The sequence below is a fragment of the Theobroma cacao genome, chromosome 7 (assembly GCF_000208745.1).
Source record: "Theobroma cacao cultivar B97-61/B2 chromosome 7, Criollo_cocoa_genome_V2, whole genome shotgun sequence".
Classification (NCBI taxonomy): domain Eukaryota; kingdom Viridiplantae; phylum Streptophyta; class Magnoliopsida; order Malvales; family Malvaceae; genus Theobroma; species Theobroma cacao.
The window spans coordinates 5,835,828-5,859,539 of record NC_030856.1 but is presented as its reverse complement, the minus strand read 5'-3'; the positions used below and the strand labels follow the sequence as shown (position 1 = coordinate 5,859,539).

Sequence of the window (23,712 nt, the reverse complement as noted above, 5' to 3'; positions counted from 1 at the left end):
AGTTGCCGCCAAATATGTTTAGATTTGTTTTTTTGATGGAAATATCCAAAAGTTTGGGGAAATGGGTGGTCTGATTTGTAGGAAAGTATAGGGGCTTTTGGGGTAGGGTTGAAGGTACAACGGCTCTTTACAAGGGAAGATATTCACCAAAGTATTGTTGGTCCGATCCATTATCATGGGAGCCACTTGAACATCCATCTGATCTTTTACTTCTTTCACTCCAGGATTCTCCTATTTTAGCATCAATTGGGTTGAAATTTGGAAGCAAATTTCATCATTTTCTAGTTCATAAACACATAATTTGTAAATCTATTAGGACAATGCTAAAGAGTTAGAAAAAAAACCCATCAAGTTCGAGTAAGAAACCTTAAATCTTTATCCTCAAAATTTGCATTGTTTATGTCGATTCGAACAATTGAGCACATCCTAATCTTATATGTGCATAAAGTGAATCTAGATTACATTATTGGGATAACAAAATTTAATCCCCCAATGGTTGGATATTGCTCTATATTAAGTAAAGCAATGAGGGAAGCTTCCAATCTACAGCTTGTCATTGACGATTCATGGAGTACTCAAACCTTCTCCGAGGAAGTTATTGACTAAGGCATCCAAAAAGCTAAACATCATCTGGATTGCAAAGATAGAATCAAAGGTCAAAAGTAGAGAATTCAAAAAACTATTTGTTGCATAATCATGATTTACAAATAAACATTGTGTTGAAAAGTTTAGATTTAGCTTAAAACTGCCTTTCGCTCTTTGTGGATACCTGACACGATTCTCGAAGTGAAATTCAACTTTTTGAGATTCAGGGTATCTCCTTGCAGTAATTTGCATAACTGCACCATCAGCGAGCATGTGTTGCAGTACCCTTGCTATGTTTTTTGTGTCATCGATACCTAGATGGTGACTTCCGAAAGATGGAATTTCAAGCTGCTTCATCATGGACATCATTCCTCTGGCCTGTCACCCATCATCAAGCAATCATATCACATAAGAATAAAGAAGACACAATTAAACGAAAAAACAAAATCAAAACCAAATGAAACTTTGATCTTTCTCTATTTGTTGTTGTTGTAGAGGGGGAAGGAGGGGTAATGCAAGGTTGGTCATAATAAATAAGTACAAACATGTTATATAAAATGTGATGCTAGTGCGTAGTGCCTAGTATTCCATCAAGATCATTATTTCAGATTTAGTTCCTGCAATTCAGTACCCTTTTTAAATCGGGAAAAAAAATTATTATTTCCTCTCCAAAGATTGTTTAGAAAAATTATGGCTATGCTTTACAACCAGTTATATAAGTAACAGAACTTAATCTTAATCAGGAGAAAAACCAGTTCAGCCAGCATTGAGTTAACCACCTTGGGCAGAGAAGATTTGAACACAGAATCAAACTTATCATTTCAGGAAATAAGTATCAGTCACGGATTATCTATCTAAAGCTCCAAGATGCATCAAATGGAAGAAAGAAGAATATAATGACTCAGTCCAATTAAAGCTTGTACTTGCCTCACGCCCATAAAAATTTAGATACACATCCTTTAGATTGATCCATTCCATGAAATATGGGGGGAGCTTGATCCCAGAAACTTTGCATTGTTGAGGGACCTTTGTCTTCAAATCCCAGTTTCCGCTAATACCAAAGAAATGAGCATTCTTCAGTAGACAAAGAGGAAATAGATAATAGTTTTTCAAGAGTTTCAAGACTCACCAAGTTACAAATGCTGCTTGAGTAAAGGAGCCACCGCCCTTCTTTTCCCAGAGTTGATGCTGAGTCAACCAAGCTTCAAACTGCTGAATAACTTCCTCAAATGGCTGAGCTGTATCATGCCAGACTCTACAATCAAGTTAAATTTTAGCTACATACATAACTCATCAGTTAGCCATACCTACTAGCAGTTATTGTAGCAAGGAATTTGCCAACAGAGTAGAAATGGCCAATATCACCGATTTGGGAGGGGAAAGGATCCATCAGTTCTCCACATTCACCAAACATTGTACATCTAATGCTCTTAGGATAGAATAGAAGTAAAATACTGTTACCTATCAACCCCAAATTTGCCGTATTTTCCTTCAATATATTTGTTTATCGCTTGCTCACTCATCTCAGAGGGCCTCACAAACCTGTAAAAATTTTTACCCTTAAGTTAGATATAGTCATGAAAAGATCAAAAATCAATTGCAACCAAGTGACTCTATTATCAATGTACGCATGCACACGTGGTATCAAGAAGGTAAAAGTCAAGCTAGCGCATATGCACTAAGACAAAAAACATAGAAAGAAAAATCCAAAAATGAATTGCCACTGGTGCCAAAGATACTGTAAAGAAAAAACAACCTGTGGAAGAAATCCACTACACGCAAGGTTTTTGCATCCATCAGCAATACAGGAAACTCAAGTATCTCAACTTTCCCTTCCAAATCAAGCACCAAGAAAAAATCCTTATTTTGAGAGCATTTTTTCTCAATGGAAGTGGCATTAACTTGAAGATCCCTGGAGCAATCATGACTGAACTTCTCCAGATGGAAAGGATCATCCATCTGAAATGAAAGAGTAAATTAGATATCAGAACAAAAAATACCTCAACTTATTTTTTAAAAAATAATAATTTCTTCCCATATCTAAACATAAACACGACTAAATCAAGAGCCTTGAATTTCCACACTCAATTCGCATGTCGTATTCGATTTCAAGAGTAATACGAAACAAATCAAAATGCTCTTTTAAGACATGGTAACATTGTCTGAGGGGAACTAAAATAATGCAGCCTGAGAACTGAAAAGTCTCTGCAACCTAACCTTTCTATAAACTGGTATTCAACTTGATCATATACAATTCAAAACTTATACAACCCAACAAAAGGATTAACCATTATGAAACCAATATAGAACAAGCAAATCCACATAATCCTAATAAAATAAGGCTTCATTCCATCATTATATCTGTTACTTGCCCTTATCTATTTGCTGATACTTTCTAAAAAATTGTTAAAAAGGAAAACAATAAACAAAATCATATTTGGTTAAAATTGAGCAAATAAACAAAATGCAACATACTTCCAAACATAATTATTTTATACAAAACTAAATCATCTATTTTGTTATCACAAAGTTAAACTTTAATTTTTAATTCTTCAAAACTATTATCTCCTGATTTTACTCTAAAAAGAAAAGCAAAAAGCAAATATAAGAGGGAAATGGAGCTCAAAATGTAGACCCTTATAAACAAGCGCATGAATTAAAGTATACCCACATATAAAATGGCAAAAAGAATCAGGCATTAAAACTTAACTCGAACAGATGGTGAGAAACGAGAAATTGTCAAAAGAAGCCATGAAAATCAATCTTAGTGGCTTCTGTAATAACGAGTGGACGGGCAAAAGCAGGCATACCTTGGTACATTTCCCTTGAGTGTAGTACAAACACATGGGCCGCCAACGACTACTACTACTACGAAAACCCACTTGGGTATTCATTGAAGAAGAAGAAGGAGAAGAAGAGGGAGGGGAGAACTGGGCTGTTATGGAAAACTTGCATGAAGGAACGCGAGGTAGAGTAGAAATAAAGAATGGATTTGTGAGTGGAGAAGAAAGAGAACGGCTGCAAAAAGCAAAGATTCGAGAAACAGGAATCCCAGTACTATTAACGAAAGCCATTATCGGAAGTGGCTTAAGTTCTGTTCCAGAAGGAAATTAGATTTTCTAGTTCGTAGCTCTATTTAATTATTTCCTTTTTTCTTCTTTGAAAAATACACTGCACTACGTATGAGGGGCTATATATATATATATATTTTATAAATATATATTCTAAAAATAAAATTTTATATTTTTGTCTATGTTGCCCACTAATCAAATATATTTTTTCGAATCTAAACTCAGTTACATAAATCAAATATTTTTTTAATTAATTTAATATAAATTTAGCATCTTATTACAAAAATTAAATTTAATTAAGTAATCATCGCATTTAAATAAAAATTAATGATAGTTTCCTAACTCATATCAAAATAATCAAATTTTCAAATTTACGCATTACAATCTATTAATAAAAAACTCCCGTCGAGATGATCGAATTCTCGAATCCATACATTACAACTTATATAACTAGCATACATGAATTTTAATATATCAAATTTCCAGTTTCAACTCACCATTAAAAAATTTCTAGTAATTAATGCAACTTTATATGATTAGTAGGCAACTGAGACATAGTTATACATATAATATCTTTATCTTTAGAATTTTGATCTCATCCACTTACTTTCCTCTATTTCTTCTGCGGTGTATCCATGGCCATCCCCTCATTATCCTAGAAGGTTTTCATCAACTTGTTTGCAAGTCTTCAATTTAAACAGAGAGAGAATGCTTTGAGAGGATGCCAACCTTCCTACCAACATAACCAGCCCAGCAAAAGGTTCCAGCACTTAAGGAAGGAATACACAGAAAGAGATTCAAAACAACTCCGTACATCTTTCCCTAATACAAATTCTGTCAGAAACTGAAGGAGAAAGAAGAAAGGGATTACAGTGAGAAAGCTGCATAATTACACTTCCAAAATTATAAGCATTAAGACTATACAAAGGAAATCTAATCAGCTAGGAGCGGCCACGAGGATTCGACATCTTGATATCTATCTGCAAATGCATAACTGGTTCCGTGGACTCTTCTTCATGAGGCTCCATTTCTGTGAAATCTTCTATGACATCAGTTCTAGCAGTCTGTCTACTCAATGAGCGCTGCTCCTCAATTTCAAAGAGTAACAATGGGTCACAGACAACTCTTTTTGCCTGCAGCATCTTAGGGCAAGCTGAGAGAAGAAGAAATGGTCAGGAATGAGGGTGCCGTAGAGAATCAATAACTCTAATATAAAATAAAATTGTATATACCTGATACGGGGCATTTAGCGTTGCCACGCTTGGATTTTATGAAGTCCAGGATAGCATTCTTTTCGTAAATATGCTTGCAGTCCAGGCTGGATCAAAGAAGTAAACATACTGGATATTATTTGATACAAAAGGGCAGACTCAAAAATATGTCCCAATGCATACTCAAGTTTCTAAACAACTCAATCATGTTGGCAAACTAAAATTTTCAGGATTTTTCTGAAGGGCATTCCAGCAAATGGGAATTAGGACTACCATGCTTCCAACCATCAAAATACAGTGAGACTTAAGATGCTGAGATAGATTTATGCAAATCTGTCCTAAAACAATGGAACAAATAAGGAAAATTTTCCACTAAGAGCAAACACATCTCTTAAAAACATTAACAAATTAACCAAATAAAACAGAATACTATTTTTCACTGGAACGATCTGTTAAAAATTAACTACACGGTACCTGCGAACTGGTTCTGTTAGTTCAGTAATAGGCTTTCCGGTCAATGGACATTTAAGATTCTTAATATTGCTCTCCGTACTGGTCATGACAACATCCTCCTGCTCTTCACCTGGCATTGGCTGCCCAGTATGGTGAACATTCTGAGGAAGATTTAAGAACACTGGATATGTAATAAATCCCTTGAATAATCATCCACCATAGTAATAAACCATGTTACCAATAAATATAAAAGCTTAAAGATGAAGATCATTGGTAAACAGTGTGGCACAAAATACCTACTGGCATCTAGTATTCACCAATTCCTCCATGAGAGAGATAAAGACAGAAAACGAAAACATATTTTTCTCATTTGACAAGTATAGCAGATGTGAGCCAGGGCTTCATGGATTAAGTGACCTACAGATTGCTAATAACTGCACACCAATACCGAGGACTCTTATTTCACTGTAAATGCCACTGAGCAGCAGCACTGACCATAATCTCATATGCCATGTATTTACTAAGCTCAAATACACTTTGACACTTGTCAGTTGTCCCTCAACTGTTGATTTCATTAATGAATAAAACCTACTCTCAGAAACACATACAATAATCTCTTTCACCAGGTGATCTAGATTCTAAAGTGGTTCTTGGCATCATATCAAAACCTCTTTCACCAAATGGTCTAGATTCTAATCCTAGCTGCCTCTATTCTGATTGAAACTGAACTTCAGCACAAAGTATGTGATGGGCCTATGCTTTATTTGTTCTTTCTTCTAGTGGATTTTGCTCAAGAGGGGTAGTGAATAAACCATGCAACACAACATCATCGTAACATTTTTGAAGATCAGTGCTCCCATATTGCCTATGCATCAAAACTCAGAACACATGACCACGTTTATTGTCTTTGCTTAGGTAGGACATCTGTTGTTTCAAATTCCTCTTGAAGATTAAGGCATGAGACTCCAACAAAAACAATATCCAGTACTAATACTAGACAATAATCAAAGGCCAAGGTTATATCAATAAAACTCTACGTTATTTAACATGCTTCCTTTGGTCATCATGCATCTATAAATTCTATAGTCTTTTCTTCAAGTGCAACTTTTAGGCCATATTGATCTTAACCTTTAAGGCAAAAGCAGTGACCATTGGCCAGGAGAAAATTCTCAACTTGCTCAGCATTTTACAATCTTCTGTAATTCTTTTTGATAGTTACTAGGTTCTTATTCTTTTCTTCCACCTCCCTCCATCCCATTGTCAGTCTTCTAAGATAAACCAAACATCAATTTCAAACATGCATATATATCCAGATGGAAATGATTCTGACAAAACCAAATTACCCTTACTAGTTTGCATATCTATAGAAACAAACATGTATACTTTTGTCTACATACATAAATATAAAACAATATAATGTTTCAAACTCAAAAGCCGAGAGGAACCTCGACCCTAAATACAAAATAAGATTAATTAACAGTATAAGAAGAAATAAAAACAACATATGGATAAAAACCAATCATTGACTTTTTCCATCTTAATAATTTCAAAAACTGGCTTGATGTGTTTGAAATACCTACCCAGACAGCTTGCCGGAACTGATGTATCAGTGGATGATTCTGTGGACTTGAAGATGAACTAGCCTTGACCTTTTCAAACTCGGAATCAAGCAACTTCTTAAAATCAGTTAACTGTAGTTAAAACATGCAAGCAACAGATGACATTAATTCAGTAAGTGTTAGTACATCTATACAAAATGATATTACTAAACCAAAAAATATACATATTATGCATAAAAGAAATAAACATGCACCTCAGTCCCAGGTTCATATGCCTCTCCAACAGATTGAATTGCTGATGAATGATGTAGGCAGTTTTCATGAGCTTCTACCAGTTCAGCAACAGCTTCTTCTAGCTGCTTCACCTACAAAATGAACTACCATCAATATCCTACTACACCAAAAAGGATTTTGAATTCTGATTAAATTTAAACTTTTGGTTTTCAAGTCAACATATACCTAAAGTAACAAAATACGGTTTTGTTTATTTCATTTATTCTTCAACATTGTTTTTACCCCCTTTTCTAGAGCAGGGTGATCAGTAACCTTGAAGCTGTACTAAAGACAGAGGTTGAAACATACAAACCAGTCCGGAGAGCTACAAGTAAAATCCAACACTCGTTCCAAAACCACGAAAACCTTAACAAACCAAAGAACTGACTCAACATGACATAGTTACAACACCATAACTGAAACCCCAACCAAAAATATTCTAATTCACCACCGTATTCATCAACTTTATTAGTCAATCGAAAGCGGAAAATTGAAAAAAAAATATTTATATAATCATTTTCTAATCTTGTTTCGGGCTTTACTCAAACAAAAGTTTAAGCGATGATTACAAGTTTTATTAAATTTATAAGAAACAATTATAAGGGTTTTAATGGGGTTTTATGGGTATCGGAGAAAAACAAAACCCAATTCAATCCCACATTTCCTCACTTCTTTTCACACTTCAAAACTATAACCCATTAGTTTATGAGAAACCCAATATAAGAAACAAATTTAAAAAAAAAAAGTAAATATTATTATGCAAATAAAATAAAAATACCATCTCGGATTGATTATCTCTCTCTAAATCCACGGCAATTTCCTTCATCAAATTCAAAGCTTTCCTTATATCCTGAAAAAAGAAAAAAATTTCAAAATTGCTTTACCAAGTAGACAAAAAAAATTATAACTTTACTAATAATAAGCTTACGGTGACAAGCGCTTGATTTTCAGAGAAAAGGTTGGGAGAGGCGCGTCTGATTCTTCCACTGACGCCGTCGGAGAGAGATGCCGACGTCGACGCCATTTAGGTATTTGGTCGGGTCGGGTTTTATTACGGGTTTTTTCGCCGAAAGTACTGGTTTTTGATTTTTTGGACCATTGATTTGGAGGGAGCGGGGGCAAAAGAGAGGGAAAAGAATAATATAATTCTAGCCACAAAAACGCGGCGTTTTTAATGCTATTAAACGCATCGTTTTGAGTTTTTCTTAAAGTTATATCGAGCTTAATTGGTGGTTTTTTTTTTTAATTAGGATCCGTTTGTCACGAGTCTGAACTTAAGCTCAACCACGTGTGATCTTAAACTCTAAAAATAGAGTTTTATAATCTACTTTTTCAACAAAAAAAAACATGTTTGATGGATGATGAAAAATTCATATTTATATTTTAAACACTCACCTCATTTTTTATTGATGTAAGATGCCAATTATGCAATGTCTCGTTGCACTGGCTCTTGACCCATAAAGGAGAGAGATTCTTATACTAATTTAGGCTTACCTCGACCCTTATATCTCTTAAGTGAGCCTATATCAGTAAAAATTTGAATCTACTCTGATACCACTTGTTACGAATTGAAACTTAAACTCAACCTCGTGTGGAGCTTAAGTAAGCCTATAAATCAGGGGCCTATGCTCCTAACCCAAAAGCCGTGCTTGATAGGTGATGGAAGACCCATATTTACGTTTTCAAAACCCACCTCATTTTTTACTGATGTGAATGTTGTGACATGACTCATGATTTATAGATTTACTCAAACTCTATTTTTAGAATTTAAGGCCACATGGGGTTAGGTTTAAATTTCAACCCGTAACAAGTGATATCAGAGTAGACTCGAATCTTTATTGATGTAGAGCTCCTATAAGAGATACAAGGTCAATATAAACCCAGACTAGTGTAAGAGTCTCCTTCTTATATGAGTAAAAGCCAATGTAATGAGGACAGTACATAATTGGGTGGGGGAAATGTTACGGATCCCATATCAGTAAGAAATAGAGTAAGACTAAGGATTATAAACATGAATATTTCACTATCTATTAGATATGTCTTTTGAGTTGGGAATATGGGTTTGTGATTTATAAACTTATTGAAGTTCTAATTTTAGAACTTAAAGTCACATGGGATTGGGTTTAAGTTCCGACCCGTGACACCATTTAATAATTATAAAATAACTTTTTTACGTGTAAAACATTTTACAAAAAAAAATCTATATTTTATGTTATTTGGATAAACTATAGAAAATATTTTATTTGAATGTTTTTATGACAAATATTTTCAACTATTTATTTTTGAAAAAGTAATACCTTACCAATTTAATTAAATTCAACGAATATTATCCAAATACAATAGAAAAAAAAAACAAAAAGAACGATTACTCAAATTTTATACATGTTAAAAAAAAAACCTATTTTTGAGGGATTAAGTAGCATAGTTAACTAGCCTCTAAGCTTCAAATTGATATTGATTTTATTTGGACATTTTATGAAAAATATTTTTCACTATTTATTTTAAAAAGAATACCTTACCAATTTAATTAAACTCAACGAATATTATCCAAATACAATAAAGAAAAACACGAAGAAAGATTAAACAAATTACATTCATGAAAATACTTATATTTGAGGGATTAAGTACTATAGTTAACTAGTCTCTAAGCTTCAAATTGATATTGATAACTTGAATCTTGAAATCTAAAAATTAAAGATATGCTATTTGGGTAGATAGTACTGCTTATTGAAGTATCATGGTTGGCTTTGAATTTTTGTTGGGAGTTCTTTAAATTGATCGCAAATCTTGAGAGAGGAAGGTTATTCAAAGAAAAAAGAGTTTTCTTTTGAGAAAAAGAAAGGAAAAAGAGGAAAAAAAAAAAGGAAGATAAAGAAAGAAAAGAGGAAAAGAAAGAGAATGGGAGGTACAGGCTACTGGTGGTTGTGGCAATAGGAGAAAGAGATAGTTTTGATAACCAAAACAGAGAAAAAAAGAAAGAGAGGAAAGAAGGAAACAAAGAAAAGGTTACTGATCAAGAAGACTTGCGATGCTACCGGCAATGGTGGGAGGAGGAATGAGAAGTAGCAGATCAAGTGAGAGAGAGAATGGCTTGGGATAGGGAGGGTCACGACACAAGGAGGGGAGAGGAAGAAAAAGGTCGAGAGAGAGAGCTTGCGTTTTGGAAATTGTCTTACGTCTTTTCAAGGTGCAAGACAATTTACAAGGTTAACGGGTTTTTTTTTCCATTAACTCATAAAATGTTTTGCATTTTGATTTTCGTTTTTCGTCGTCCAAACAACCTTAACTTTTGAAAATGTTTTTTGGAAAACATTTTATTACAAAATAAATGGAATCTAGTGTTTGTTGTCACTTGATTAAATACTTTTTACATTAATTTTTAAATAATAATTAAACATATACAAAATTTTTTAAAATGTAATATTAAGAGTATAAATAATTGAAAATTTGTAATATTAATCAAAAAATATTTCAATATTATTATCATTAAAATATATATATATTTTAATGAAAACTACTCAATATAATTAAAAATCTTATTTTCAAATTGGATAAATTTTATATGATAAAAAAATTACTTTTAATAAAATAATTCATCGCAATAAAAATTATTATTTATAATTTGGATGAATCTTATCTAATATCTATAAATTATAGATATGCACTCCCTTTAAAAACTTAGACAATTCAGAGGTGTAATTGCACTGTTAAAGTCAAATTTTCAATCTCATATAATGTGAATATAACAATTAACAGACAAATAGGACATTATTCTTAGTCAAAGGTCATATGTGGTGCCTAAGCTTAGAAGCTATAGCTTTGGGTCCCCAACAATGTTGTTCCTATTTGCTTTTGTCATTAACATGTAATCATTCTGTCATGAAAGTGTTCCAATTTGTTTGGATATGATTGGGGTTTGTTTATTGAATTTTCTTTATACTACTTAGGAAATAGGACAAAATTTTCCCTTTTCCTCACATATGTTATTGGGGGTGAGTAAAATTGAATGAGACCAATGATCTGAATGTAATTTGAGTAAAACAGTTTAGTCCAATTGATCAATTGGTTTAAAAAATTTGATTCAATTAGTTTATTTGGTCAGTTCTTGATTTTAAAATTTTTGGACTGTATTGAGCAAAAAACTAAATTAATACTATATATATTTTAAAAATTTATATAAAATATATAAAATTATTGAATATTAATTTGATGGTTTATGTGAAAAAACATAATTATGTGAGTGACAAGACAAATGTTATGTTTTTTTTAATGTTTAGATAATTTGTATATTTTATAATTATGTATTTATAAATTTCAATGTTGTGATTTGTAAAAAACAATGATAAAATTTTGATTCTTTTAATCCAAAACCGAATTGATCGAACTAATTTGATGTTTGGTCAGTTCGATTCTCTTTTAAATTTGGTTGGTTTTGGTCATTTTTTCACAATGTTTAATCCATTTGATCCTTAATTATAGTAAATCGAATCGACCAATTACTCACCCTTATATATTATCCATTAGTTCAACATCCATTCTTTCAAAAAATTAAATTTATATATTTTAGTTGTTGCTTTTTTTTATATATAAAATTAAACTTACCACTAATAATTAAAATTATAATTAAGTATTACATTTCATAAAAAATATTAGTAAACAAACAAGTCACCAACAAATCGATATATAATTGAACAAATTCAATATAAAATTAAATTAAATTCACAAGATCTCAAGATTCTAAATCTCGTCGGCAATTTGAGGTTTTATACCTAACCATATCAATAAATAAACATTGAGTTAAAAATTACAATTTTGTTTTGTTAAGTAACTTAATGAATTAAAATATCGAATTTGATTCAAAATCATTGAAATAGATATTACTTTGTCAAGAGTTTAATTTGAATATATATATATATATATATATATATATATATATATATATATATATTTATTTATTTATATATATNTTTATTTATTTATATAATCCTTGACTAGTCCAATTCTTCGGCTTATAAGTTGTTGTAGACTTTCCCTAGTTTTTGGTCTGAAAAAAAGATACTTGAATTCAGATATCTAACTCGATACACTGATTATCTATTATATTATATTATATACTTAGATCATATTGATTTCAAACTACTGGGTCAGACTAAATTAATTGCTTTTCTTCCTTTTATTGATGAGTCACCTAATTAGGTTATCAAAATAATATTTTTTAACGGCATCTAATTATATATTCTAGGAAATTAAAATACTCGTCTTATTATATAATGGGTTAAACAAAATTATTGAAAAAACTGTCAATGTTAATGATATATTTTCTTTTCTTTTTTTTTTAATCGAGAAATGAGAAATTCGAATTTGACTTTTTAAGTAGAGAGATGTCTACATTTATCATTAATCAAATATTCGGATGTCGAAAATATTAGTTATTTTCAATTTAAATGTAAGCTATATCTCTCTTAGGTTGAATCTAATTAAAAATATACCATGACTAAATGCTGAATATATACTAAGTTTTTATTTGCAGGAAAAATTCCAGATTAGGGCATATTAACTCAATTGGTTAAGGTTAATTTTTTTTCATTCATTTGTTCTTAAGTAGACATGTGATAAAAATATACCATTACTCCATTATAATTTTACACTCCAATAGTACCAAACTACTGGTGTATATATAAATAAAATCATAGTCCATTAATACAAATTAAAATTAATCTTTCAAATTAAAGATTTCTAGCGAGCTAGTTACTCCATTGGCCAGAAAACACATGCATCATAGGTTTTAAGAAATATATAGTAATTAACATGGTGATATACCAAAACAATAGTAATAACATTAGACTGAAATGGTCCTAAACTTTCAATCTTCCATAGGGATGAGACAGAAATTAATTAAGTGACACCAATTTACGGAAGAATGATGCGTGAATGTTGAAGGGATCCTGTCATTAGACAGACTGCCATTTCCCACTTGCATTGAGCATTTAAGTTGGATAGGACCAAGCAACAATATATAGGTCAAAAAAAGGGTCAATCACTTTGGCTTTGTTAGTTGTTACAAGACAAGGTTATGGTCACTCCAAAATCATATAGCAAAGACGTTAACATTTTTTATGTAATAAGCTACTGGAAATTAACATAAAGGGATTCCAACTAAAGTTGTGTTTGGCAAGAAGGATAAAAGATGGAAAAGTTAGGAAGCCATTGAATGATTGTTTGTCCATTTATCTGTTCTGTCCTTCTGACCAAACACTGCCTACAAAAGTGCACTATTTTCCTACGAGGACAGGCAACAAGAAACTTGTTATTGCACCATAAATACAATAAAGAACAAGTTTTCCCACAACCACCTTAGCTCCAAGTTGGCCTATCTGCACCAATCAAACAAGCATAGAGTTCATCAATCTGCAAAACCGCATGATCATGAACATTATCCTCACGAAAGCTAGAGCTTCCTCCTTCTTCACTAGATCCTGCTGAAGTGCAAGAAACGAAAGGAGGGTGACGGTGGTGATGATCTTTCTGGTAATTATTCATGGCAAACATCATCTCTTGAGCTTTCCTTAACTCTTCTTGAAGATACTTAACATCTTTCTCAAGCCTTCTCTTCTCGGACAATGCATTCTCTAGTTTCACTTGGAGAGTGTTGTAGTCAAGTTCCAAGCTTTGTGTCTTCCACCGGGCTCGCTTGTTCTGGTACCAGATAGCTACTTGTCTTGGTGGAACTCCAAGCTGGTTGGCAAGGTGAAGCTTGAGCTCAGGTTCCAGCTTCTTGTTGGCAGTGAAGCTTCTCTCTAGCAACCTTACTTGCTCTTGGTTCAGCCTCTTTTTGTTGTGCTTGGGGGCATATAGTTTTTGGCCATGGAAATCCATGTTTTTTGGAAAATTGTTTTAGATAAAGAAGGAAAGTGATTTTGGGTATGGGAATTTCTGGTGGGTTGATAATCCTATATATACTCTCATGAAGTTTTAATAAGAACATGAAGAAGAGGTCCTACCAAATGAAAAGGACGGAAGAATTGAACGAGAGAGAGAGAAAGGCTAGTTAGGCGGCTTACATAGCATTCAAGTCATGCACAAGGATGGTCTTCACGTGGGTTGGTCCTACTCGTGCAACTACATATAATATGTTATCTTATAGTATAGACTAGCTATATGATTGAGGAAAATTAAAATTGATGATTTACTTTGTTTTTAAAATTTGATTGCAAAACATATCTAGAATGAATCCAAGTATAGATATACATCCAACAACATTCATATAGGTTTATAGGTTTCTTCCATATGCGAATCTTATTAACGATCGATGTGAAATAAGTTAATCTTTTATAAAAACAATATATATTTTCTCATACTCGGTTCTTGATAAGATCATAGAAAATTTTTTATATTTATTCTTTTTTTATCATCTTATTAGATTTTCATATTCTTCAAGGTCCTTTGAAAAAAAAAATAGTATATATTTTGTTGCACAATTTGTACCACTTCAATCAAAGAGAAGTACTATAGAGCAATGCGAGTGTGATAAGACGCACAGCCACATAGTTACGTATGCACATCTCAAAATCCTTTCACTTTCTCAAAGTAGAAAACAAAGCAATGAAAAGTCTTACGAAAGAAAACCCACTTGCTTCATATTAAAATAAAAAATATATATAAATACATACAAGTTTGAAAGAAACCAACAGCTGCACAGGAAGGTCTTCGCAGTTGTAGATATTTGACTGTCAGAGCTCTCCCAAGTTTGATCAGCGCCGGAGGCCCCCAGCAACATATATAGTAATAGGTTATATTGCAAGGACTTGAAGGTACAATTAAATGCTACGTACCAAAATATGATAATTCCGCTAACTAATTACATCACATATATTTTCTATTTAAGGCAATATTTTTGGTATAGCTTTTGAATTATAGGGAAAGTTTAGATTGGGAAAACAAAGATGATTATATATATATAGAGAGAGAGAGAGAGAGAGACTTAGCTTATTCTTAGCCTTAACATCAATTAGTGACCTTTAAAAAGTAATTGTAATGATAATCCAGATTAATAACTTGACATAATAATTATATTGCTTGTTATATACTCATTTAAAAGATACGGGTTATTCAGGATTTGAATTTTTCCTTTTCGTTTAATTTTTTTTCGTAATATATGTATCAAGAAAAAAAATTGAAAAAAAAAAGCAGTTTCCTTGTGTTTGTCGTTGTATGAGGACAATTTTTGTTTGCAAGTAATAAAATTCAAAACTATACTAGCTGGCATTTACCAATAATTTGAACCCCTAGAGCCTAAGCCATTTTAACTCCAGGCTTCATAGACCCCCACAGAAAACATTGTAGGTTGAATAACAGCCGACAGAAAATATGAATGGGATTTTCACTAAGGTTTCTCATATATAAAAGAAAATGTCTCATATCTCTGCCAACAAGTTTTGTCACCTCTTATTGTTTGTTGGATGAGGATCATATCATAGGACTAAATGCATGAATATGGCAACTTGGGTTTGCATTCAGGACGCTGTTAAATCTCTTCAATCAGAAGACTAAAAAACTTTTGTATCCCTAAAGCTGAACTAACTTTTGCCATGGGACCAGATCCTTGTAACAGATTGAGTGCATGAATTTGGTCTTCTTGCCACCTTAAGAAGACAACATAAGAGGGTTTTCCGAATTAGACACAGCAAAATAATTGTGTATAACCCTTTGAAGCCAAAAACTAGTTGTATTTCTTTGAGGAATTGATGAAAGAAAATCTTGAAAAACCCCTTGTCAACAATCCCTTGTTGCTTTGGTGTTACATCACATTGAAAACTTGTGTCGTTTAGGAGGGCAGCAGGCTTCCCCACACTTACATTTGGATGATTTGGTGGTTGAAGGCTCTGTTCATGAACCTGTGAATTGTGATGTTAGCCCCTGGGGCCTTCCTCCCTTCTTGAAGCTCCTTAAGACCAAAATTTTTTTGTCAAGGTTTTGGTGAACTTTTCAATGCTTTGCACTGTGTGTATTCAAAGGTTTTGATTGCTTCTCACCCATCCACCCCTCTATGCATAAATGAGAAAGCTAGGCTAGCTCAACCGGGTCAACTTGCATATAGCCCTCCAACTTGATGGGTACTAACTAAAAATTGCATAAACATGAAACACAGCAGAGGTCAATAAGAGCAATGTAAACCAAATAAATTTTACTTTTATTAAATGATATTATTCTGATAAAGTGTCAAAGTCACTTTCCCTTAATTAATATGTTAGAATTTTGATGCCTTTGTTTTATTTTAGGGTAAAATATTTGACCCATTTAAATTTTGATCGAAATTACATGAAAGTCTATTAGTTTTTAAAATAAACACTCTACTTTAAAAAAATATTTTTCACTGGACACGTAAGTCTAACCATTGTCAACCGTTAGTATTTCCGTCAACTTGCTGATGTGGCAAGAGTAAAAAAATAATTTTACTCTTGATTAATTTTTATAATTATAATTATATAATTTTTTTATTATTTTTTATTAAAAAAAAGATCCCCATTGGGGAGCACCGATCCTCCCCATGGGGAGCCCGATCGGAGTTCCTTAAGAGAGCATCGGGTTCCCTAAGGGGAGCATCGGGGGAGTCCCAAATCAAGCTCCCTAAGGGAGCACCGATGCTTCCCTCCATTGGCCCTACTGGTGCTCCCCTTTCTTGGGGAGCTAGGATGCATTGATCAGTATTCCTTATTTTTTTATTTTTTTAAAAAAACATAATAATAATTTTTTAAATTATTAAAAAAGAGTATTTTATTTTTTTCATTATTTCTGTTAACAGTGTTTTTAGTTTTAGGATGGAGTGTTCATTTCGAAAACTAATAAATATCTGTATAATTTTAATTAAAACTTAAAAAAATCAAGGTATTTTACCTTTCATTTTAATATGTGATGTAAAAGTTTTCATCCAAAATTTGTCAACACACTCTCAACATTTGAACAAAATTGTAACGAGTGCATCTACGATCTACGTTAGCATCAGCACATCTTAAATTTTTTTTAAAATTCTAACAGTGTTGTTGATGCATACATGAATTTGAAATGGATTAAAAAAGTTATGGATAAAAAATTCAAACTTTCATAAGATAAAGGATAAAAATGAAACATTACGGGTATCATTTGTTAGATGTTGAATTTCTTTCTTCTTTTTTCGTGGATTATGCTACATGAACTCAATTGGACGTTCGTGTCCGACATGATTAAAACTTATTTTCATAAGCATTTTTCCCAATGCTGTATGGGACAAAAAATTTGATAGGGGTAGGAAGAAAAGAGTTCATGAAATGTTAAAATAGATGGACCAAGTTGATCCACTGTCGCCAGTGCATCCCGTTGTCGATGACAAAGACTTGTCAAAAAGGAGTGCAACAGTTTCACTAGGAAAGACACTCCCTGCCCACAAAAGTGACCATGATCTAAATTTCTGAGCTGTCAACGAGCTTCTCCTCCTTTGCAACACCAACTCGAATTCTATGAAGAGATACAATGGATTTTCAAGACTAGTCGATGGTATATCTTCAACAGTGGATTTTCTTCTTTCCCTGTGTAGGTTTTTCAATTAATTCTGGCCCAAAGACACTGTACTTTATGACTTAGGCCCACTTTTGTTCTTAATCATTGCCTATGAAATTATGGGATTCTTTCTTTTGCTTCTTTATGAGAAGCTGTAATACATAATACTTTGTACATAATTACTGGGAGTATTGGAACTACTCTGATTACTTGGAGGCTTTCATCTTGATTTTTGGGAGTATTTGGAATCTCTGAATGAATGCTTATCCAAGGCTTTCATCTTTGTGAGATCAATAGGAATTTCATTGTAAAAATTAATTCGATAAGAAATTATATTTTATATTTACGATTTTAAATTATACGATGAAAAATAACTCTTTTTCATTTTATAAATTTCCATATCATATAAAAAATATAAAGAAATCTTTCTTGATATATGATGATAAATTACATAATAAGAGATAATTTTATTAAAAAGTTAATTAAATTACAAATTATTTTGTTCATGCAAAGGATTAGAGAAGATAAGATTTGATCTCGATGAAGTCCAAGATAAGACATGGGGTTTGGGTATTGATCGACAAAGGTGAAACTGGTGGGGCAAATTCTGTTTCCCCCTATGTGTTTCAGTCCAAATTAGTCGATATCATATGAAATATAAAAGAGCAAGTACAAAATTGGTCAGATGCCCCCAAAACGGTGTCAATTTTGTTCAAATTTCTTGTCTTCACCACAAAAAAAAAAAAAAAATTGCACTCAAATTATATTAAAAGTAAATTATGAAGGTCTTTTGCTTACTTTGAAAGTCACTTTTTGAGTATAAATTCATCCGCTTACGATGTATGTCAAAGACGGACTCTCTTCTAAAATTTTATAATTTAATAATTTTTTTTCAAATTTTATAGTTTTGCTCTCTATTTTTTAAAAAATTTTATAATTTCTTATTTTCAACCTCTCAAATATGAAATTTTGACTTTGCTATTGATGTGTATATTCTCATTCAATGGTTTGGCAGGTCATTTTCATTGGCTTGTAACTATCGATTTCTTGTATCAAATTGTCTGCACTTTGTTTACATAAAATTTTCAACATACGGTAATAAAAAACCACATTACAAAATAATAACCGGCACTTAAAATAATATGTTTTTTTTACAAAGTTAATTTCATTGGAAAATTTTGATAAAATTTCAACAAAGTTTGGATGGAATGGAACTATTATCCATAAAATTAATAACAATATACAATAATGATTGATGAATTTTTTTTTTCAATGAAAATTTTCGTTGTCAGAAAAGGGTTTTTGTTTTTGTAATGTGCTAAATAAACTTTCTGTTGTTTCAATAAAAGGCTACACTCGAATGATCACCCTTTATAGTTTATTTTGGTATCGAAATGTAACAGTTACTTCTCTCTTTGATCTGTTCTAATTTGACTCAAAAAACAGTTTTCACAGCTTTATACAATTAAAAGAAAAAAAGGAAAAGGAAAAGGAAAAGAAATAATGTACCAAAATTTTCAAAGGCTAGCTAGTCCGACAGTGCAACATATAGAAACTAAACTAAGTTATAAAAAAATAAAAAATAAAAAAAGAAAAGGCTCAACAAGGAATAAGATCAATAAACCATTGAATTATTGTCACGGGAAGCTTCACAATGCTCATTGCCATATCTACTATTGGAACACAACATGCGCAGCAGGGGCACAGGCAACTGAATATTGACCTGCCAATTTTAATTTTCACTAAAAAATTAGCAAATTTAATTGTATAAATTAATTATTAATCCTCAAAAAAGAAAAAAAATTAATTAAAGCTTTTTTCCCCAAGTTTAATTTGAACATTTAAATCTCATATTCATTTATGCAATATAAGAAAATAACTTTTAATCATTTAAGCAGGGAAGAAGGTAATAATCAAAAAATTTTTTTTTTAAATTTCAATCAAATGGATTCATTTAAGACTGTTTGAACACCTTATAAAATAAAACAAATTAAAGGGAAATCATTTAGCACCAGAATCAGACTTAAATCACACTCAAAATATAAAACTAGCAACGCCAAAGTTAGATTAAAGCTACACCCAAAACAAAGCATAAAAAGTTGCCTAAGAATATAGAAATAATGGATAAAAAGTTGTGGAGAAACAATTCAATCTTAGGATATCAAAACATTAATCAATTAGTTTCTGGATCAATTGCTTATAATTTAATTTTTGCCATCTTTTATAAGGAGAAATTTATGTAGAAATTATATCTATATAAATATTCTTAAAGCTTTGTATGAAGACTAATAAGAATTATAAGAGCTACAAGCCTTGAAGCAGTGTCCTGATAAATGAACCATGAAACCTATATGAACTTGGAGTAAGATTTTCCAAGTTCATACAAACTAGGCCAGAAACAAACATTAATTTGAAGATAAATAAAGACTAAATGAGAGGAAAAATGGAAGTGAAAACTTACCCAATAATCCAAATGATAGCCCCGATGAGGGAGAGAAGTAAACTAAGAAAAGCAAAGGGCAGCCCTAGTAGAAACCCTAATGGCCTGCAACTTGCCATGACTACTCCTAGCTAAAGCTTTCTCAACATCTCCTCAGATTCATTGATATGAACCACATGAGTCCTTAAAAGATTGGTATATGTATCTGTGGCTTAAGGAAGAAATTATGACTGTTTTCGGATTCCGGCAAAGTTTGCATTAAATCTACAGGATTTCTCTTCTTGATTTGGTTTAGGATCTACCCTTAGACTGATATTTGATTTGCTGTTTATTCGAGTCTTGGTGGTTTGATTTTCTTGATATCACGCAACAACAAGGGCTTTCATTTTCGACCTTAAAAAGTTTATTTTTGTTGCCGAAAGACCAGCTGGAAGATTGACTTTTCTTTCTAAAATGAACCATTATTTTGTTGTAATTTGAACACTTCAATTTGACATAAAAAACAGTAAGCAAATGTTAATTAAGGTATTTACTTAGATCTCTATTTATATTGCAATGTTGTTGTTCACATGTTTGTCCATGGAAAATAATAGCATGCCATTGTCCTACTAAGGTTGATCATAAAAAGAATGAAATTAAAAAAAAAAGAGGAAGGTGAAACCATGAAAATACAATTGGATCAAATTAGTTACTTTACTTTTACTTTTTCATCTTAATTTCCTATCTAATGTAGGACCAAATTTTCTTAAAATTCTTATTTCAATTTACACATCTATTTAATACTAATAAATAAGTAATTTAATTAACATTAAATAAATGAAGTTAAATGAAAACCATAAGTCATTAGAGTAGCAAGCAACTAAATTAAAGGAGACAAAGGAGAAAACCCAAAAATGTAAGTTAGGCAAAATGAAATTTATTGCTTATAAGTTATAACATATTCCAACATATGACACCTATGTTCTAAATCTTTTTAGCCAATAAATTTTTAAATTGAGGGGTTCAAAGTTTTAATTCTTTTTTTTTAAGGTAGAGAATGCTTCTATTTAAATTCTAAATTGAATTTTATAAGTACTTATCTTACTCAAGTATTTTCCTTTTACGTCTTTTATATTTGTAAATATATCATAATTATGGGTATAATAATAGGTAGTTCATAATTATTTTTCGGTCAAACAAAAACCAATGCTATTACGTATCAATAAATTGGCACATAAATAAGTCTGTAGTTGAACCAATTAAATCGAGAAAACAAAAATGAAGCTATTTCATCACTTGCAACACCTTAGAAACCAACACAAAATATAAATCGAGATTAAGTATAAATAAAAGACCACAACACCTTAACACTAAGCAACATAAAAACAATTAATGCGCATCTACACCTAAAATGGAAAAACCATATTTTATTGATTAAATCTTAGAAAATATGCATTATATACTCTAAAAATGAACTTAGTTCCCCAAAATTCCAATCATTTCATAACATAAGTAATAATTAATAGCATTAAGAATAGTATAAACACAGCTATATATTTCTATGCATGTTTGTGCATATTTATGATCTTTTCCATTGCCATGTAAAGGACAATTACATCAAAAGCAAAAAGGGTAAAAATCTAGTTGTTTATTCATAGAAGGAAAGCCTCTAGCAGTATATATAAGTTCTTGCAAACTAGAGAAATTTTCATTCACCAAGTGAAAACACAAAGGCAAAAGTTCTAGTTAGGGCAACATATCATCAACAAATGACCAACTTCAGCCTTTGCCTCTTCACCCTCTCCCTCATAACCTTAACCTTCACTTTGCAGGCCTTCCAAGCAACCTCTAATGAAGCCACAATCATTAACGTATGCAACAAAACACCAGACCCTACTCTCTGCAAGACCTGTCTCCACAGCGATCCGAAGAGCAAGACAGCTGATGTTAGGGGCTTGGCATCAATATCGATTACTTGCGGTACACGCGATGCGAATAAACTGTATACTGATACCAATGACCTGTACACCAACACAAAGGATCCTGCACTTCATGACCTTCTTGATTCATGTTGGTGGAGGTTTCTGGTGGCTCGCGATAATATAGATGGCGCCGGACGTGTGCTTAGGGATAAAGGTTCCGATCCTGCCAAGCTAGCTATTACTCGGGATGTTATACCTTTCATTGATTTTTGCTCCGACCTTTTTAAGAAGAACCCTAAGGTTGTTGTGCCCCATAAGATCCTTGATGAGATGACTGTTGTTAGTAAAGACTGCAGGATTATACTGGGGATTCTGAGTAATATTTCAAGAGTGATTCATGGAGAGTAGAAGAAACAAGATATGTAGTTGAATCATTGTTATAATAGGCAGCTTTTGATTTCATTGATTGGATTGAACTAATGAAGAACAATCATCTTGCAAAACACATTCTTCACTTGGAATCTGAAAACTTCATGAAAGACAGATTACAATCAAGCCCATGTTTGTCAACTCCATCTTCATTCGGTAGAAGCTGCAAGACAAACGATTGTAGAAACCATGAAGATCTTAAACTTGTTTTCTTTACTTCATTACAATTTCCCTTCTCCCTGTTACTCCATCCTCCTTGCACCACAAAAATATATAAACATTGTTTCCTCTTCGTTTTTTCCTTAGGTTGACTGACGATTTGAGTTTAAAGGCCCTATCATTATAATTAATGATACTACTTCTTTTGGAATAGTTTGATTCTCAGTTAAGTTATGGCTAAGCCATAATTGGAAATTGCAGCAAAGGCAGCTATGCCATGAAATGAGATTGATTAGGTTCAATAAAATCAATCAGGAAACAATAAGTAATACAGTAAGTCCTGCCAAAATTGCTCTCTTATCATGCTTTCTTTATCCCTCTTCGGTTAAAGTCAATTAAAACCCATGGGCACCCACATTGTTAAGAATAGATTGACTCTTGTCTCCACCCATCAATGGTAAAATACATAGAGTTTACTCTGATTAGATTGTTGATAATTAACACTTCACATCCAAATAATTTTGATTTGTCTCCAAGAGAAATATCAAAATCTTTATATTCTTAGAGACTTTGCAACTCCAATGATGCGGAAAAGAAACCCTATTTCTCTCAACGAAAAAAGAAGAGGAGATCCGATGAAATTGAATTAGAGAGAGAGCAAAAAAAATATTTTTATTTTTTATGTATTTTTTAAAAAATATCAATATTTATTTTTAAATCTTTCAAAGTTTTAAATTTACTTTTATAATAAAATGATACCTTATGACAACCTAACAAGATATAGATATAGTTTTAGTGCATCAAATATTAACCCTAATCAGAGTTTCGTGACTTGAAACTAAGAAACACTTAAAACAATGAAATTAAATCCACACCATTTCTATTTTCACTGTAACAATTGTTAAAATTTCTGAGATAATCCCAACTTGGTTAATCATCCCAATAGTTGATTTCCATCGAGCAAAGCAATTGACTATACTTTTTTTTTTTTTTATATAATTAGGGGAGAGGAGATTCGAACCCTGCTCTTTAGACAAGGGATTATGCATCAACTAATGAAACAAATACTCAAGTGCCAATTGACTATACTTGATACTG

The 23,712-nt window shown here is 32.0% G+C and overlaps 5 protein-coding genes across 5 annotated transcripts; 1 reads left to right on the top strand and 4 right to left on the bottom strand.

Moving 5' to 3' along the window:
- LOC18594080 (uncharacterized exonuclease domain-containing protein At3g15140) lies at positions 351-3,747 on the bottom strand. The gene is made up of 7 exons (XM_007021532.2): positions 3,396-3,747; positions 2,342-2,544; positions 2,047-2,127; positions 1,715-1,840; positions 1,513-1,636; positions 770-963; positions 351-630 (listed from the first exon to the last, which is right to left on the bottom strand). The coding sequence occupies exons 1-7, from the start codon at positions 3,657-3,659 to the stop codon at positions 627-629; spliced, it is 996 nt and encodes a 331-aa protein (XP_007021594.2). The 5' UTR covers positions 3,660-3,747; the 3' UTR covers positions 351-626.
- LOC18594079 (E3 SUMO-protein ligase MMS21) lies at positions 4,377-8,264 on the bottom strand. The gene is made up of 7 exons (XM_007021530.2): positions 8,081-8,264; positions 7,931-8,002; positions 7,134-7,244; positions 6,901-7,011; positions 5,342-5,481; positions 4,889-4,974; positions 4,377-4,809 (listed from the first exon to the last, which is right to left on the bottom strand). Exons 1-7 carry the CDS (start codon positions 8,174-8,176, stop codon positions 4,598-4,600), a joined length of 828 nt encoding a protein of 275 aa, XP_007021592.1. The 5' UTR covers positions 8,177-8,264; the 3' UTR covers positions 4,377-4,597.
- On the bottom strand, positions 13,244-14,101 carry LOC18594078 (homeobox-leucine zipper protein ATHB-52). Its single transcript, XM_007021529.2, has one exon. The coding sequence runs from the start codon at positions 14,026-14,028 to the stop codon at positions 13,507-13,509; it is 522 nt and encodes a 173-aa protein (XP_007021591.2). The 5' UTR covers positions 14,029-14,101; the 3' UTR covers positions 13,244-13,506.
- Positions 19,285-20,244, bottom strand: LOC108662735. The gene is made up of 2 exons (XM_018124252.1): positions 20,147-20,244; positions 19,285-19,408 (listed from the first exon to the last, which is right to left on the bottom strand). Exons 1-2 carry the CDS (start codon positions 20,242-20,244, stop codon positions 19,285-19,287), a joined length of 222 nt encoding a protein of 73 aa, XP_017979741.1.
- LOC18594077 (cell wall / vacuolar inhibitor of fructosidase 2) lies at positions 21,874-22,434 on the top strand. Its single transcript, XM_018124251.1, has one exon. The coding sequence runs from the start codon at positions 21,874-21,876 to the stop codon at positions 22,432-22,434; it is 561 nt and encodes a 186-aa protein (XP_017979740.1).

Excerpts from the sequence above, each read along its gene's own strand:
- LOC18594080 (XM_007021532.2), bottom strand. The coding sequence starts at position 3,659 with ATGGCTTTCGTTAATAGTACTGGGATTCCTGTTTCTCGAATCTTTGCT. Across the intron at positions 2,545-3,395 it reads CTCAAGGGAAATGTACCAAG|ATGGATGATCCTTTCCATCT; the intron begins GTATGCCTGCTT and ends CTTTCATTTCAG. Across the intron at positions 964-1,512 it reads TAAATTTTTATGGGCGTGAG|GCCAGAGGAATGATGTCCAT; the intron begins GCAAGTACAAGC and ends GATGGGTGACAG.
- LOC18594079 (XM_007021530.2), bottom strand. The coding sequence starts at position 8,176 with ATGGCGTCGACGTCGGCATCTCTCTCCGACGGCGTCAGTGGAAGAATC. Across the intron at positions 8,003-8,080 it reads AAAATCAAGCGCTTGTCACC|GATATAAGGAAAGCTTTGAA; the intron begins GTAAGCTTATTA and ends TTCTTTTTTCAG. Across the intron at positions 7,012-7,133 it reads CATATGAACCTGGGACTGAG|TTAACTGATTTTAAGAAGTT; the intron begins GTGCATGTTTAT and ends TTTTAACTACAG.
- LOC18594078 (XM_007021529.2), bottom strand. The coding sequence starts at position 14,028 with ATGGATTTCCATGGCCAAAAACTATATGCCCCCAAGCACAACAAAAAG.
- LOC108662735 (XM_018124252.1), bottom strand. The coding sequence starts at position 20,244 with ATGGCAAGTTGCAGGCCATTAGGGTTTCTACTAGGGCTGCCCTTTGCT. Across the intron at positions 19,409-20,146 it reads GCTATCATTTGGATTATTGG|GTCAATATTCAGTTGCCTGT; the intron begins GTAAGTTTTCAC and ends TAAAATTGGCAG.
- LOC18594077 (XM_018124251.1), top strand. The coding sequence starts at position 21,874 with ATGACCAACTTCAGCCTTTGCCTCTTCACCCTCTCCCTCATAACCTTA.